Source organism: Benincasa hispida, chromosome 4 (assembly GCF_009727055.1).
Source record: "Benincasa hispida cultivar B227 chromosome 4, ASM972705v1, whole genome shotgun sequence".
In the NCBI taxonomy this organism is placed as follows: Eukaryota; Viridiplantae; Streptophyta; class Magnoliopsida; order Cucurbitales; family Cucurbitaceae; genus Benincasa; species Benincasa hispida.
The window spans coordinates 41484013-41497129 of NC_052352.1; the positions used below are offsets into that span (position 1 = coordinate 41484013).

A 13117-nucleotide genomic window follows, 5' to 3' on the forward strand; every position below is an offset into this window, starting at 1 on the left:
TAAGAGTATTTTATACAATACATTATCGTTTATCAATGATGAAGTTATATTGCTACCATGTGTCTAAACCCTCATAATACAGCTGTCAAGATAGGATGCTTTCTGCAATCACTCCGTCGACTAGTCCTAAGCCAATTCTATCACCCTCTTTCTGATACCTGGGGAGAATTTAGAAAAACATTTGGAAAACATGAGTGAGAGTGCTCAATGAGTGGTAAGTTCAAATTAAAATATTATTTGCTTTCAAAACATTTTTGAGAAAGCAATATCACAGCATGTATAACCATTTAATATATATATATACACACACATTCAGTTAATAAATGAGACAAAGTTGGCATGATCACATAATCCTCCAATTACATAGCAAATCACCATAAATCGGTTTGACGAAACAATTTTCAGTACCCTAAACAACTCATCGAATGTGCACATGTCGACAATTCCTGCTAGACATACTGGAGCATGTGGATAACCCCAGCCAAATATATTGACAATTCTAGTCCAACGTCCACAAAGCATGCTAATAATATTTAGGTACAATTTCTAGTTTCCAGTCAAACAGATAGGAACAAACATCCAAGTCAAGCCTCACAAAGAAACATAACAATCATAATAATCCAAGAAAATATGTATTTTTATATCATGCCAAATTTACCAAACTGGTATAAATATATAATACATCTAACCATTCAAAAATATAAACCACTCACAGTCAATTTGTTTTCCTTTCGAACTCCCATCCTACAGGTTTTTGATAAATCCTGAAATTTAGTTAATATTCTCCTATTTATTCTCCGCATAGTCACAAACCAATCAATTTTGCTTAAAATGACTTAATTTTTCCCAAACCCTAATACCATCCAATTTTAAAGTTCTACTTTACACTTTCATACTCAAATTATCTTAAAATCAACTTAAGATTCCAAACTAATTCAATTCTAAGATTAAAACATTTTATTGATATCCATTAGAACTTAAATTAAGGTTGGGGGCACCTTAGTTAATATTAATCTTGTCCAATTCTGCAAAATTTTCCTATTAACCCAAATTACGGTTTTCTTTAAATTAACCCCTTAATCAACTTCAAAATTGACTTAGGATCCCAATTTCTTCTCATTGCATACTTAAAGCATCCTATTAATACCAATTTGACTCCTAATTATGATTAGAAGTACCTTAATTAACTTAATTTGAATTTTTCAACTTTTAATGATGGACAAATGATGACAAACAGAAGTCAAACCTAATAGGTCCACTCTTTCTTCAATCCACAACCCAAAATTTTCCAGATTTCGGCCAGCTTCTTCGTCGACCAAATTTTCTTAATTCAACCATACCCACACTAATGAACCAATACTATTCCCTTATTCATCATCTAAATTATCTTACCTTAAAGTTTGAACGTCTGATTTGTCCTAAAACGTCTGAAATCGACCAAACTTCCCACGGGTACCTATTTTTTAGTGAGAAATTTCAGAATTTAATTTCTTCAATTCTAGCTTAAAATAATTGAATTCAAAGCCACATAACATCCTACCTTTGAATTTGGAGTCTCAAATCACTCTTTAAGTCCACGAATTTACCCAAAAGTTGCATAACACCATGAATTTTGTGCGACCTCTGACCAGCGGTGTTTTCCTTTGTTTTCTTGCTCATTCCGCCACAATTTCTTCTCCCAATTTCTTTCCTACTAACTCCCCAGAGGTTTAACTTACTTTTCCCTCAAGGAAATGCTCTAATTGAGCATGTTTCAACTCATTTCCCTTCTTCCCCTTTTATAGGCCGAGAACCTCAACTCTTTCCATTCCACACTTCAATTTTCAGCTAACAGCTCCTAATTTCGATCAGTCCAACACCTAGCTGGTGCATATCCCACCTTTTGTCCCTCAAATCACAAATTAACAGCCCAATTCCTTGGATTTCTCAAGCTTTATAAAAAACTCAGTTCTATCTTATCCTTCTTGAATTTCCCCATTTCCCCTAATTCTGTTTAAATCCCTCAATTTCTCAAAAATTTTTAAAAAGTAACCAAGCGCTTCCTCGCTCGTGCCTGGCCCTTACTTGATGTATGATGACATTTACTCGATGCACGGTAGCCTTTACCTGATGCATGATAGCCCTTACTCAACGCTTGACAGCCTTTACTCGATGCACGATAGCCTTTACTCGATATACGATAGCCTTTACTCGATGTACGATGGTCACGATGGCCTTTACTCGATGCACGATGGTCTTTACTCGATGCACGATAGCCTTTACTTAAATATTAAATCCCTCATTTTACTAATCTCAACAATTAAATAAGGAAAGTAGGGTTCGGGTTTCACAATTACTTCCCCCTTATGAAATTTCGTCATCGAAATTTCCTAAAATTCTTAATCAACCAATCTATAAATTAAGCATGGAAATGATGTTTTACTTCAAGCATTTGGAAAGTACATACAGTTTCATATTTCTGGAGCCTTCCCTTTGTCCTCCAGCTCAAGTTCCTTCTGAGTGAAGGCGTACATCCTTCCCGAACGTCGGGTTAGTTCACTTGTTTCCCTTCCTTTCCATTCCCTTGGTCGTCCTTTACCTTCTATCATTGGTCTAACTTCTCGATTAACTGTGTGGGAGGTTGTCTTCCCATCGCTTGTCACTAATTGAGGACATTCTCTCCCAAAGTGTCCAATTTATCCACAGTTAAAACAAACATTTGTGTTTTCTGGACACTGATTACCCCAATGATACTGATTACATCTTGAACCTCAAGGCCTCCTAGTATAGCTAGTGACTAATTCGGAGTTGTGTTGGTTTGTACTTCTTATTCCAGGCTTTAAAGTACCCTTCTTTTTAAAGATTTACCACTCTTAGAGTAGACCTCCCGTCTCCTTCTTTCTTTAGTTGTTTTTTTATCCTACCATCTTCCTCCTTACTCTTTCCCATTTCTAGACCCATTTCTACTTGCATAGCTGTTTCTATAAGTTTGGAAAATTCTTCTCAGGCAACGCATGCTATTACCAGAGTCTGGATTTCTTGTTCGGAATCTGGATTTCTTGTCGTAGTCCTTCTTCAAACCTCTTGCAACATTCAACTTCATCATCTATAATACTTAGTGCATAACAGGACAATTTAGTGTATTTCTGCTCATATTCCGCTATAGTTGTGTTCCCTTGGATAAGTTGTAGAAATTCATTCTGTTTCATATCACGAAATGAATGCGGGTAAAATTTTTCATAAAAAGCTTCTCGAAACTCCATCCATGTAGGTTTGTTATTTCCTTTTCTTCGATTTTCAATCATCCTCCACCGATTTCTACTCGTCTTTACAATAAAAAGGTTGCTAAAGTGACCTTTCGGTCTCTAGGACAACCCATGACTCTGAAATATTTTTCAATTTGAGTAATCCACGCTTCAACATCTGCGGGATCTGTAGTTACTTCAGAAGTACCAGCTCCTAAGGATCTAAGTCATTCAATTCCAAATCTCTTTTCAGAGTTTAACTGCATTGCCCCTAGATTCTCTGTCAATCGTTGTGCAAACCTATACAAATACTGTTCCTCCAACATAACTTGTTCCTGAGAGTAACTAGCTTCACTTTCATCATTTCCACCTGTTTCATAGGCTCTAGGTTGGGCTCTTTGACTTGTATTCCTCAATATGTTTTCCATACAAAATTTAGGAAAGCAAGATTAGATTCATGGGTTACATTCAACTATTTACATTATTTTATTCCTTCATATATCACATAATACATTACATCCTACTTTCCTTTCTAAGATTCCTTATCTTACTCTTCTCCTATTTTCTTTTTCCCTTTTCCTAACATTTCAAATTTTGCTTCTGGTTTCCACACGCTAAATTCTAAAGCATGACCTGATTGTACGCAAAAGAAACAGAAAGACTTATATAGGTATCAACATCTTTTTCAAACAAGTTTTCCGTGTCATCCTCGTCGCTACTATCTTTGTTAGTCATTAGCATACAATCCTTTGCAGGTTGACTAATCTCTCTCATAATATGAAGTTTTCTTAGTTGTAATCCAAATTCCTCGTCTAACTGAAGTTCATCATTTCGGTGACGTGGAGGTATATACTTTCTTTCCGATCGTATCTGCTATCCTTTTTTCCCAATATAAGGACAATGTTTCCGCACGTATCCCCTCTCCCTACATTCAAAACAAGTTCTGGTCGGAGTTAGACAGGGTCCAAAATGTTTTCCCTTACACTTCTAACATTTTGGCACGACAACCTGTCTAATCTGTTCCATTCTTCGAGTGCCATGTATGGAATTGGAGTTCGATAGTATCGTCGTTTTTCTTCTTATATGCTTATTTTATAACTTATTGGTCTATTTCTCCTAAAAGAAATGTAATTAATTTAGAGAATTCATGAGTTTCTAACCTTCATTTCCAGGTTTCAAGGCAATTTTAACTTTCCTAGTTTTCATAATTATAGGTGCACTTATTCCTTCCAAGTTTTACATAAACCTTTGGAATCTACATTCCTCAGGTTTTCCTGAACTTAAATCTCATGTTTCTCAGAAACTTATGCTTTGATACCAACTTGTCACACTCCCTCCCAAGCTAACCACTCTAATCCGAAAGAAAGTGTGAGGACTACAGATATTAGGAACTTATCTAGGATTTTTTTTCTTATTACAAAACATAACTGCACTACTTCCATTAAGAGTATTTTATAAAATACATTATCGTTTATCAATAATGAAGTTACATTGCTACCATGTGGCCAAACCTTCCTAATATAGCTGTGAAGACATGATGATTTCCGCAATCACTCTGTCGACTGGTCCTAAGCCAATTCCATCACCCTCTTTCTGATACCTGGGGGAATTTAGAAAAACATTTGGAAAACATGAGCGAGAGTGCTCGATGAGTGGTCAGTTCAAATTAAAATATTATTTGCTTTCAAAACATTTTTGGGAAATCAATATCACAATATATATGACCATTTAATATATATATATACACACACACATACATTCAATTAATAAATGAGACAAAGTTGGCATGATCATATAGTCCTCCAATTACGTAGTCAATCACCATAAACCAGTTTGACAAAACAATTTCCAGTACCCCAAACAACCCATCGAATGTGCACATGTCGACAATTCCTGCTAGACATACTCGGGCATGTGGATAACCCTAACTAGATATACTGACAATTCCAGTCCAACGTCCATGAAGTATGCTAATAATATCCAGGTATAATTTCCAATTTCTAGTCAAACCAATAGGAACAAACATCTAAACCAAGACTCACAGAGTAAAGTCATCCAAACAAAAGAACAATAATTATAATCCAAGAAAACATATATTTTTAGATCATGCCAAATTTTTCAAACCGGTACAAATATATAATACGTCCAACCATTTAAAAATATAAACCATTCACCATCAATTTGTTTTTCTTTTGAACTCCCGTCCCATAGGTTTTTGATAAATCTTGACATTTTGTTAAAATTCTCCTAATTATTCTCCGCATAGCCTCAAACCAATCAATTTTGCTTAAATGGACTTAATTTTCCCAAACCCTAATACCATTTAATTTTAGGGTTTTACTTTACACTTTCATACTCAAATTATCTTAAAATCAACTTAAGATTCCAAACTAATTCAATTCCAAGATTAAAACATTTTATTGATATCCATTAGAACTTAAATTAAGGTTGGGAACACCTTAGTTTGTTGAGGATCTGTCTCTTATACACATCTAGATGTGTATAAGAGACAGGTACAATTTCCAGTTTCCAGTCAAACTAATAGGAACAAGCATCCAAGCCAAGACTCACAGAGAAACAGAACAATAATAATAATCCAAGAAAATATATATTTTCAGATCATGCCAAATTTACCAAACTGGTACAAATATATAATACATCCAACCATTCAAAAATATAAACCACTCACCATTAATTTGTTTTCCTTTCAAACTCTCGTCCCACATGTTTTTGATAAATCTTGAAATTTAGTTAATATTCTCCTATTTATTTTTCGCATAATCACAAATCAATCAATTTTGCTTAAAAGGACTTAATTTTTTCCAAACCCTAATACCATCCAATTTTAGGGTTTTACTTTACACTTTCATACTCAAATTATCTTAAAATCAACTTAAGATTCCAAACTAATTTAATTCCAAGATTAAAACATTTTATTGATATCTATTAGAACTTAAATTAAGGTTGGGAACACCTTAGTTAATATTAATCTTGTCCAATTCTGCAAAATTTTCCTATTAACCCTAATTAGGGTTTTCTATAAATTAACCCCTTAATTAACTTCAAAATTGACTTATACTTAAAGCATCCTATTAATACCAATTTGACCCCTAATTATGATTAGAAGTACCTTAACTAACTTAATTTGAATGTTCCAGCTTTTAGTGACGGACAAAAGATGACAAACAGAAGTCAAACCTAATAGGTCTACTCTTTCTTCAACCTACAGTCCAAAATTTTCTAGATTTTGGCCAACTTTTCCGACGAGCCTCCGGCAACATAATTTTCTTAATTCAGCCATACCCACTCAAATGAATAAATACAATTCCCTTATTCATCATCTAAACTATATTACCTTAAAGTTTGAACGTCTGATTTGCCCCAAAACGCCTCGACCAAACTTCCCACGGGTACCTATTTTCCGACGAGAAATTTCAGAATTTAATTTCTTCAATTCCACCTTAAAATAATCGAATTAAAAGCCACATAATTACCAAGGAACCCTTTAAGTATCTTAACTTTGAATTTGGAGTCTCAAATCACTCTTTAAGTCCACGAATTTACCCAAAAGTTGCACAACACGATGAATTTCGTGTGGCCTCTGACCAGCAACGTTTTCCTCTGTTTTCTTGCTCGTTCTACCATAATTTCTTCTCCCAATTTCTTTCTTACTAACTCCCTAGAGGTTTAACTTACTTTTCCCTCAAGGAATTACTCCAATTGAGTCTGTTTCAACTCATTTCCCTTCTTCCCCTTTTATAGGCTGAGAACCTCAACTCTTTCCTAATTTCGATCAATCCAACACCTAGCTGATGCATCTCCCACTTTTTGTCCCTTAAATCATAAATTAACAGCCTAATTCCTTGGATTTCTCAAGCTTTATCAAAAACTCAGTTCTATCTTATCCTTCTTGAATTTCCCCCTTTCCCCCTAATTTCGTTTAAATCCCTCAATTTCTCAAAATTTTTAAAAAAGTAACCAAGTGTTTCCTCGCTGGCGTCTAGCCCTTATTCGATGCACGATGGCCTTTACTCGATGCACGACAGCATTTACTCGATGCATGATAGCCTTTACTCGATGCACGACAACCTTTACTCGATGCACAATAGCCTTTACTTGATGCATGATGATCCTTACTCAACGCACGATGGCCTTTACCCGATACACGATGGCCTTTACTCGATGCATGATGGCTTTTACTCGATGCACGTTTTACTAATCTCAATAATTAAATAAGGAAAGTGGGGTTCGGGTTTCACATGATTTGATTTCTCGTCTTTGCAATGTGGAGAAACAAATGCATGACAAGTATTGAAAGCTGCAAAGGCTGGTCAATCCAGAACCGAGTCCTAGGAGGAACAAGGTTGCAAACTTGCTACCTAGCCAATCCTAGTTTACTATTGCCTCCATGTAAAAATGAACACTGCCTCTGGAAATGGAGGTTGGTGGATGAGCACATACAATGAAATAAGTGAAATTTAAGAAATATGTATAAAGCACTTTTTCAACAGGCAAACATTTCATAGGAATATTCCGAAAATTTGGCATCCTTTCTTCTTGCTCTTCTCAATTCATTGACAAAGGACAGCATTTACCGAGTGGGATCTGGTAATCTTAAAACTCAGTGCAGAAAACATGAGATGCTCAGAAAGAAACAAAACCATTCTTTATAACAGAATAACAGTATCTTTAAGTCGAAGATTGCAGTTCAAAATCTATGGAATGGAAGCCAAGCTCCGGAGTGGCTCTTTAGGCCATAAACCAATTGCATAGCTTACGAATCAGCAACATTTTGACAAGAAAGTGTCATTACCCTAGATTGTGATATCTCAGAAACTACTGAAGTAGACAATGGGATTAACATACCTGGAAAAGTTCTTGGATTTATCCTCACTTGCTCATCTTATCAATCCTGCAGTAGTTTAAAGAGTAGGCTTGAATGATACGAATAATTTTGGTTGCATGAATGGAACTTGGAAGCATAGTGTTCAGTGCTCTAAAGAACTCACTTCTGAGGACTAACATGTCAACAAGCTCATGTTATGGTCCTGATACAGCCCGACCATCTCATGTCATGGTCCCAGTACAGCCCGATCGAAAGGAAACTAGCAGTACAGGTCAATCTTCAATGGTGACTTTGGATGACCAAATGCATTGAGGTTGAGACTGTCGGAGAGAGGTAGTTTCTACTTAAACTTACCAAGTCCTTATAACTGGCTTGCACATTTGATTAAATAAACAAGAATATCACTTCAAAAGAAAACCAATATTCACCAAAAATCCCCACAAGAACAACACCCATTCTTAAAATGGTGGAATCGGTTGGTGTCCCTGACTATGACATCCCTACGAACAAATTTTGAGGCAAGCTTCATAAAAGAGTGGCAGTCTCCACAGATTCTAAGGTTTTTCATAATCCTAATAGGTGCATTGGGAGGTAAAAACAATAATCCCATAGTAAAAGCGAGCTTCTCGCTGTGGTGCCTCAAAAGTTCTTGTTTTCCACTCTCTCCCACTTGATGAAGATCATGCTGAGTCTCCGTCTTGTAACCAAGCATCTGTAACTCTCCCATTAACTCATTCAATTTCGAGTAAATTTCATAAATCTTAGGATGATTTATCTCTCCGGCCATAAATGAGTGAACCTTGTCCTTAATCTCAATCCAACTCTTGCCCCTCTCTTTCTTCACATCACTTTCTTTAAGGAGCTTCCTCGCCTTTACGACATCATCCCACTTACCTTTTGCTGCATACATGTTGGACAGCAACACATAGTTACCTGCATTGCATGGTTCGATGTCAAATAAATTTTTAGCGGCAACCTCAGCAAGTTCAAGATTCCCATGGGTCCTACAAGAAGCCAAAAGGGAGCCCCACATAGAGACAGAAGCATTAAAGGGCATTTTACTAATCAAATCGTAAGCCTCAAAAGTCTGCCCTGCCCGGCTTAGAGTGTCTACCATGCAAGCATAGTGAAAGACATTTGGTGCCAAATGATGCTCTTTTATCATCAGGTCAAAATATTTCTGTCCTTTTTCAACCAAACCCATACGACCACAAGCAGACAAGACAGAAACAAAAGTAACATCATTTGGACTCAAGCCCATCTGCTGCATTTTCTCAAATAAAATCATCACTTCAAGTGAACGAGCGTGTCTAGATAGGCCAGATATCATAGCATTCCACAAAACAACATTTCTCTCTTCTACATCACGAAATACTTTGTAAGCTTCTTCAATGCCACCGCATTTTGCATACATGTCAATAAGAGACGAAGCAACAAATATATTTGAACAAAAACCAGATTTAGATAGCAAGGCATTCACCTGATTCCCTTCAATCATGGCTGCTAATCCAGCACAAGCACAAATCACCGATGACATTAAAAACTGGTCATGTTTCAACCCAGTTTCCAAAGCTTTGCAAAACAATGCCAAAGCTTCCTCATACATCTCATTTTGCACGTACCCTGCCACCATTGAACTCCATGTGACAACACTCCTCTCAGGCATGGACTCAAAAACACAAGCCGCATCCTTCATCAAACCACATTTTGCATAAACATCAAGCAATGCAGTTGCAACAAAAACGTTCAAATCCATTGCAGCCTTAACAGCAAAGGCATGAAGCAGCTGACATTCAGAAAGAGCACATTTAGCAGCACATGCACAAAGGACACTCGAAATAGTGAATTCACTAAAAGGGCTTCCTTCTCTTTGCATCTGCAATAAAAGACCAAGAGCCTCATTCTCCTCACCATTCTGAGTAAGCGACCCAATCATGGTGTTCCACGACACCAAACTTCGGCTGGGCATTTCATCGAACATTTGGCGTGCAAAATCAACTGAACCACATTTTGAGTACATGTTGATGAGAATATTTGACGTTAAAACGTCTGTTTTTAACCCCATTACCAGAATTTGGGCATGACAAGCCTTCCCTTGCAAGAACAACCTTCTTTTTGCACATAATTTCAGTATTTCAAGCACATACGAGACATGGGTAGTATAGAAATCCTTTGGAATTGCTTTTTCACATTCAACAATGCATGATGATGATGATGATGATGATGATGATGATGATGCAAAAAATTGGGTGGTGCAAACACCAGGACTAAGAAACTGAAAGATCCCTTTCCCTTTCTCTCTGTATCTTCCTGAATTTGATGCAAAATGCCAAACTTGGAGAAATCCCATTAAATTGTCCCGACGAACATCTCAAGCAGCTTCATCGAGAGAGATTATAATCTATTTCTACTTCAATTTAGAAACAATAAGTAAAAATCGACCTTTGATTTTTCGGTCTGCCTGATAAACTTATGAATGAAGATGCTTCATACGGAAACCCACATTATATTTTCGTTTTGTCAATGGTTTGGAGATTTGATCTTGAGAATTTGTGATTATTCAGGTGATAAATTTGAAAATAAGGAATTAGATGACAGTAGAGTTTATGGATTCTATTTTAAGTAATTATTTAAAATGTGTTTCATATTATATTTATAAACCATAAAGTTAGTCGTAGTTACCAATCATTACTATTTGACTATTCGATAATAAATTAGTATTAATTTATTTATAAACATATTTTATATTAAAAAGGTTTGTATAATTATTATTTTATAATATTATGTATTTTTTGATATATTACTTAATACATATTTTAATGTTAAAAAATAATTGAGTTTTATAACATGACTTGTTTTTATATTTATTTAATACAAATTCTGCATTTTAAATTTTAGAATTTAAAATCTAAATCAAATGAAAATATAAAATATGGTTGAATTTGCACCATTTGGATCACATAATCCAAAAACAGTTTTCAAAAACAAAATTTGAATGGTCTACTAAACATATATTTGCTAAATTTAGTGAATCTAAAAAACACAAAACAAAATCTAGGTCATCAACCAAAATATACTCGAATGTCAATTCAATTATGCTCGCTTTGGCTTAAATTTTCTTTTAATTTAAATATCCACCAAATTTAACATCAAAATATTGCTTTTATCAAATGGAAAAAAATGTTTTTAAAAAAACAATGATATTTTATTAATAAATGTTATAAAAATAAATAGATGCTCATTGCTCAGTGTCCTAAAAGTCATGTGTCATCTTCATGTTGTCCATGTGGCTTGTAGTTATTCATGTTTGGTGTCCATGTAAGACTATATCCTATTTGTCACTTTGCCTATACATAGTGGTATTTGGTGGATTTTAAAATCACACACATTGGTGAGAAATCCACTTCAAATTTCTACTAGATTTTCATATTATTAAATTTTCACAATTTTATTTATTATTATATTATATTTTCTCTATATCCGTTATGCTCCACAGTTTCACAACACGTTATCAGCACGAGCTCCTGTTGCTTTCATTCTGAAGGTAGGTCCTAAAGGTAGATAGGTTTTTTCTTCTTTATTATAATCAATAAATTAAATGTTATTTTGCATATTTAATACATATTAAATTTACAATATAAATACAATAGTTTGTAATATTGTTGCCATGACAAATCTTACAAAATTAGAATTCACAACCCTTGACATTAATGACAATAATAATTTGTCATGGGTGCTCGATGTCGAAATTCACCTGGATGCTATGAACTTAGAAGAAACAATTAAAAAAGAAAATACGATATCCAGTCAGGACAAAGCAAATGCTATGATTTTCTTTCGTCGCCATCTCCATAAGGGATTAAAAATGGAGTATTTTATGATATAAGATCCTCGTATCTTGTGAAAAATTTTGAAAGAAATGTATGATCATAAAAAAATAGTTATTCTTCCTAAAGCTTGTTATGAGTGGATGCATTTAAGGCTACAAGATTTTAAATCAATAAGTGATTACAATTATACATAATTTAAAATCAGTTCAAAATTGTTGTTATGCGGAGAGAAAATTACTGATGATGATATGTTAGAAAAAACATTTTCTACATTTCATGTCTCGAATATGCTCCTACAGCAGCAATATCGAGCGAAAGGTTTTAAACAATATTTTGAATTAATTTCATGCCTTCTCGTGGTCGAACAAAATAACGAGTTATTGACGAAGAACCACGAATCTCGACCGATTGAAACAACACCATTTCCTAAAGTGAATGCTGTGAAAGTCAATAATCGTGGTCGATACCGTGGTCTTGGTCAAGGTTGTGACCGTGACAGGGGAATAAATAATTATTATTTTTGTGGTGGTCGTTCTAATCATTCAAATTTCAAAAGAACCGCACAAAATGATGATCACAAAGGAAAAGCTCCATAGGATAAGAGTTCAAAGAGTGTTGAAAATAAATACTTCCGATGCGGAATGATTGGACATTGGTCACGTACCTGTCGTACGTCAAAATACTCAGTTGACCTCTATCAAACCTTCTTAAAGGAAAAAGAGAAAAATGTGGAAGCAAATTTTGGATACCAAGATAATGACATATTTGACTCATCCCACATGGCAAATTTGGATGTGGCGGACTTCTTTGAATCTCCTGAAGAGAATATTGGCACAGTTAATGGAACTTCAACTGTTTCTTTTGACTTTGAGAATATCTAGACTTAATATTTTTGTTTTCTTTTATCTATTTTCTTTTTTTTTTTTAGTAATTTTTGTATATTTTAAGTGTTGTTTTTCTTATTGTAATTATTTTCTTTTAATGAAGAAACATGAATCATTTCCATATGTTGGGTGATTAAAAAATGAGCAAAGAAGATCTATGTCTAGCAGATAGTGCAATTACACACATAATACTTAAAAATAAAAAATACTTTTCCAAATTGACAATGCTAAAAACAAAAGTAAATACAGTATCAAGTTCTGCAAACTTGACCGAAAGTTTTGGAAAAACAAATATTATTTTACTTAGAGGAACAAAATTTACAATTGATAGTG

At 34.7% G+C, this 13117-nt stretch overlaps 1 protein-coding gene across 3 annotated transcripts; it reads right to left on the reverse strand.

Annotated features, from left to right (window-relative positions):
- Positions 1–29: 29 nt before the first annotated feature.
- LOC120075295 (pentatricopeptide repeat-containing protein At5g04780, mitochondrial) lies at positions 30–10673 on the reverse strand. Of its 3 annotated transcripts, none has more exons than XM_039028532.1 (3): positions 8091–10673; positions 4736–4824; positions 30–158 (listed from the first exon to the last, which is right to left on the reverse strand). In XM_039028532.1, the coding sequence occupies exon 1, from the start codon at positions 10418–10420 to the stop codon at positions 8495–8497; it is 1926 nt and encodes a 641-aa protein (XP_038884460.1). In that variant the 5' UTR covers positions 10421–10673; the 3' UTR covers positions 30–158; positions 4736–4824; positions 8091–8494. The 3 variants fall into 3 exon arrangements, with proteins under 3 accessions (XP_038884460.1, XP_038884461.1, XP_038884459.1); XM_039028533.1 differs by lacking the exon at positions 30–158 and having other exon boundaries at positions 4632–4824; positions 8091–8136; positions 8234–10673; XM_039028531.1 differs by lacking the exon at positions 30–158 and having other exon boundaries at positions 4632–4824.
- Between the last annotated feature and the right edge of the window lie 2444 nt (positions 10674–13117).

Excerpts from the sequence above, each read along its gene's own strand:
- LOC120075295 (XM_039028532.1), bottom strand. The coding sequence starts at position 10,420 with ATGGGATTTCTCCAAGTTTGGCATTTTGCATCAAATTCAGGAAGATAC.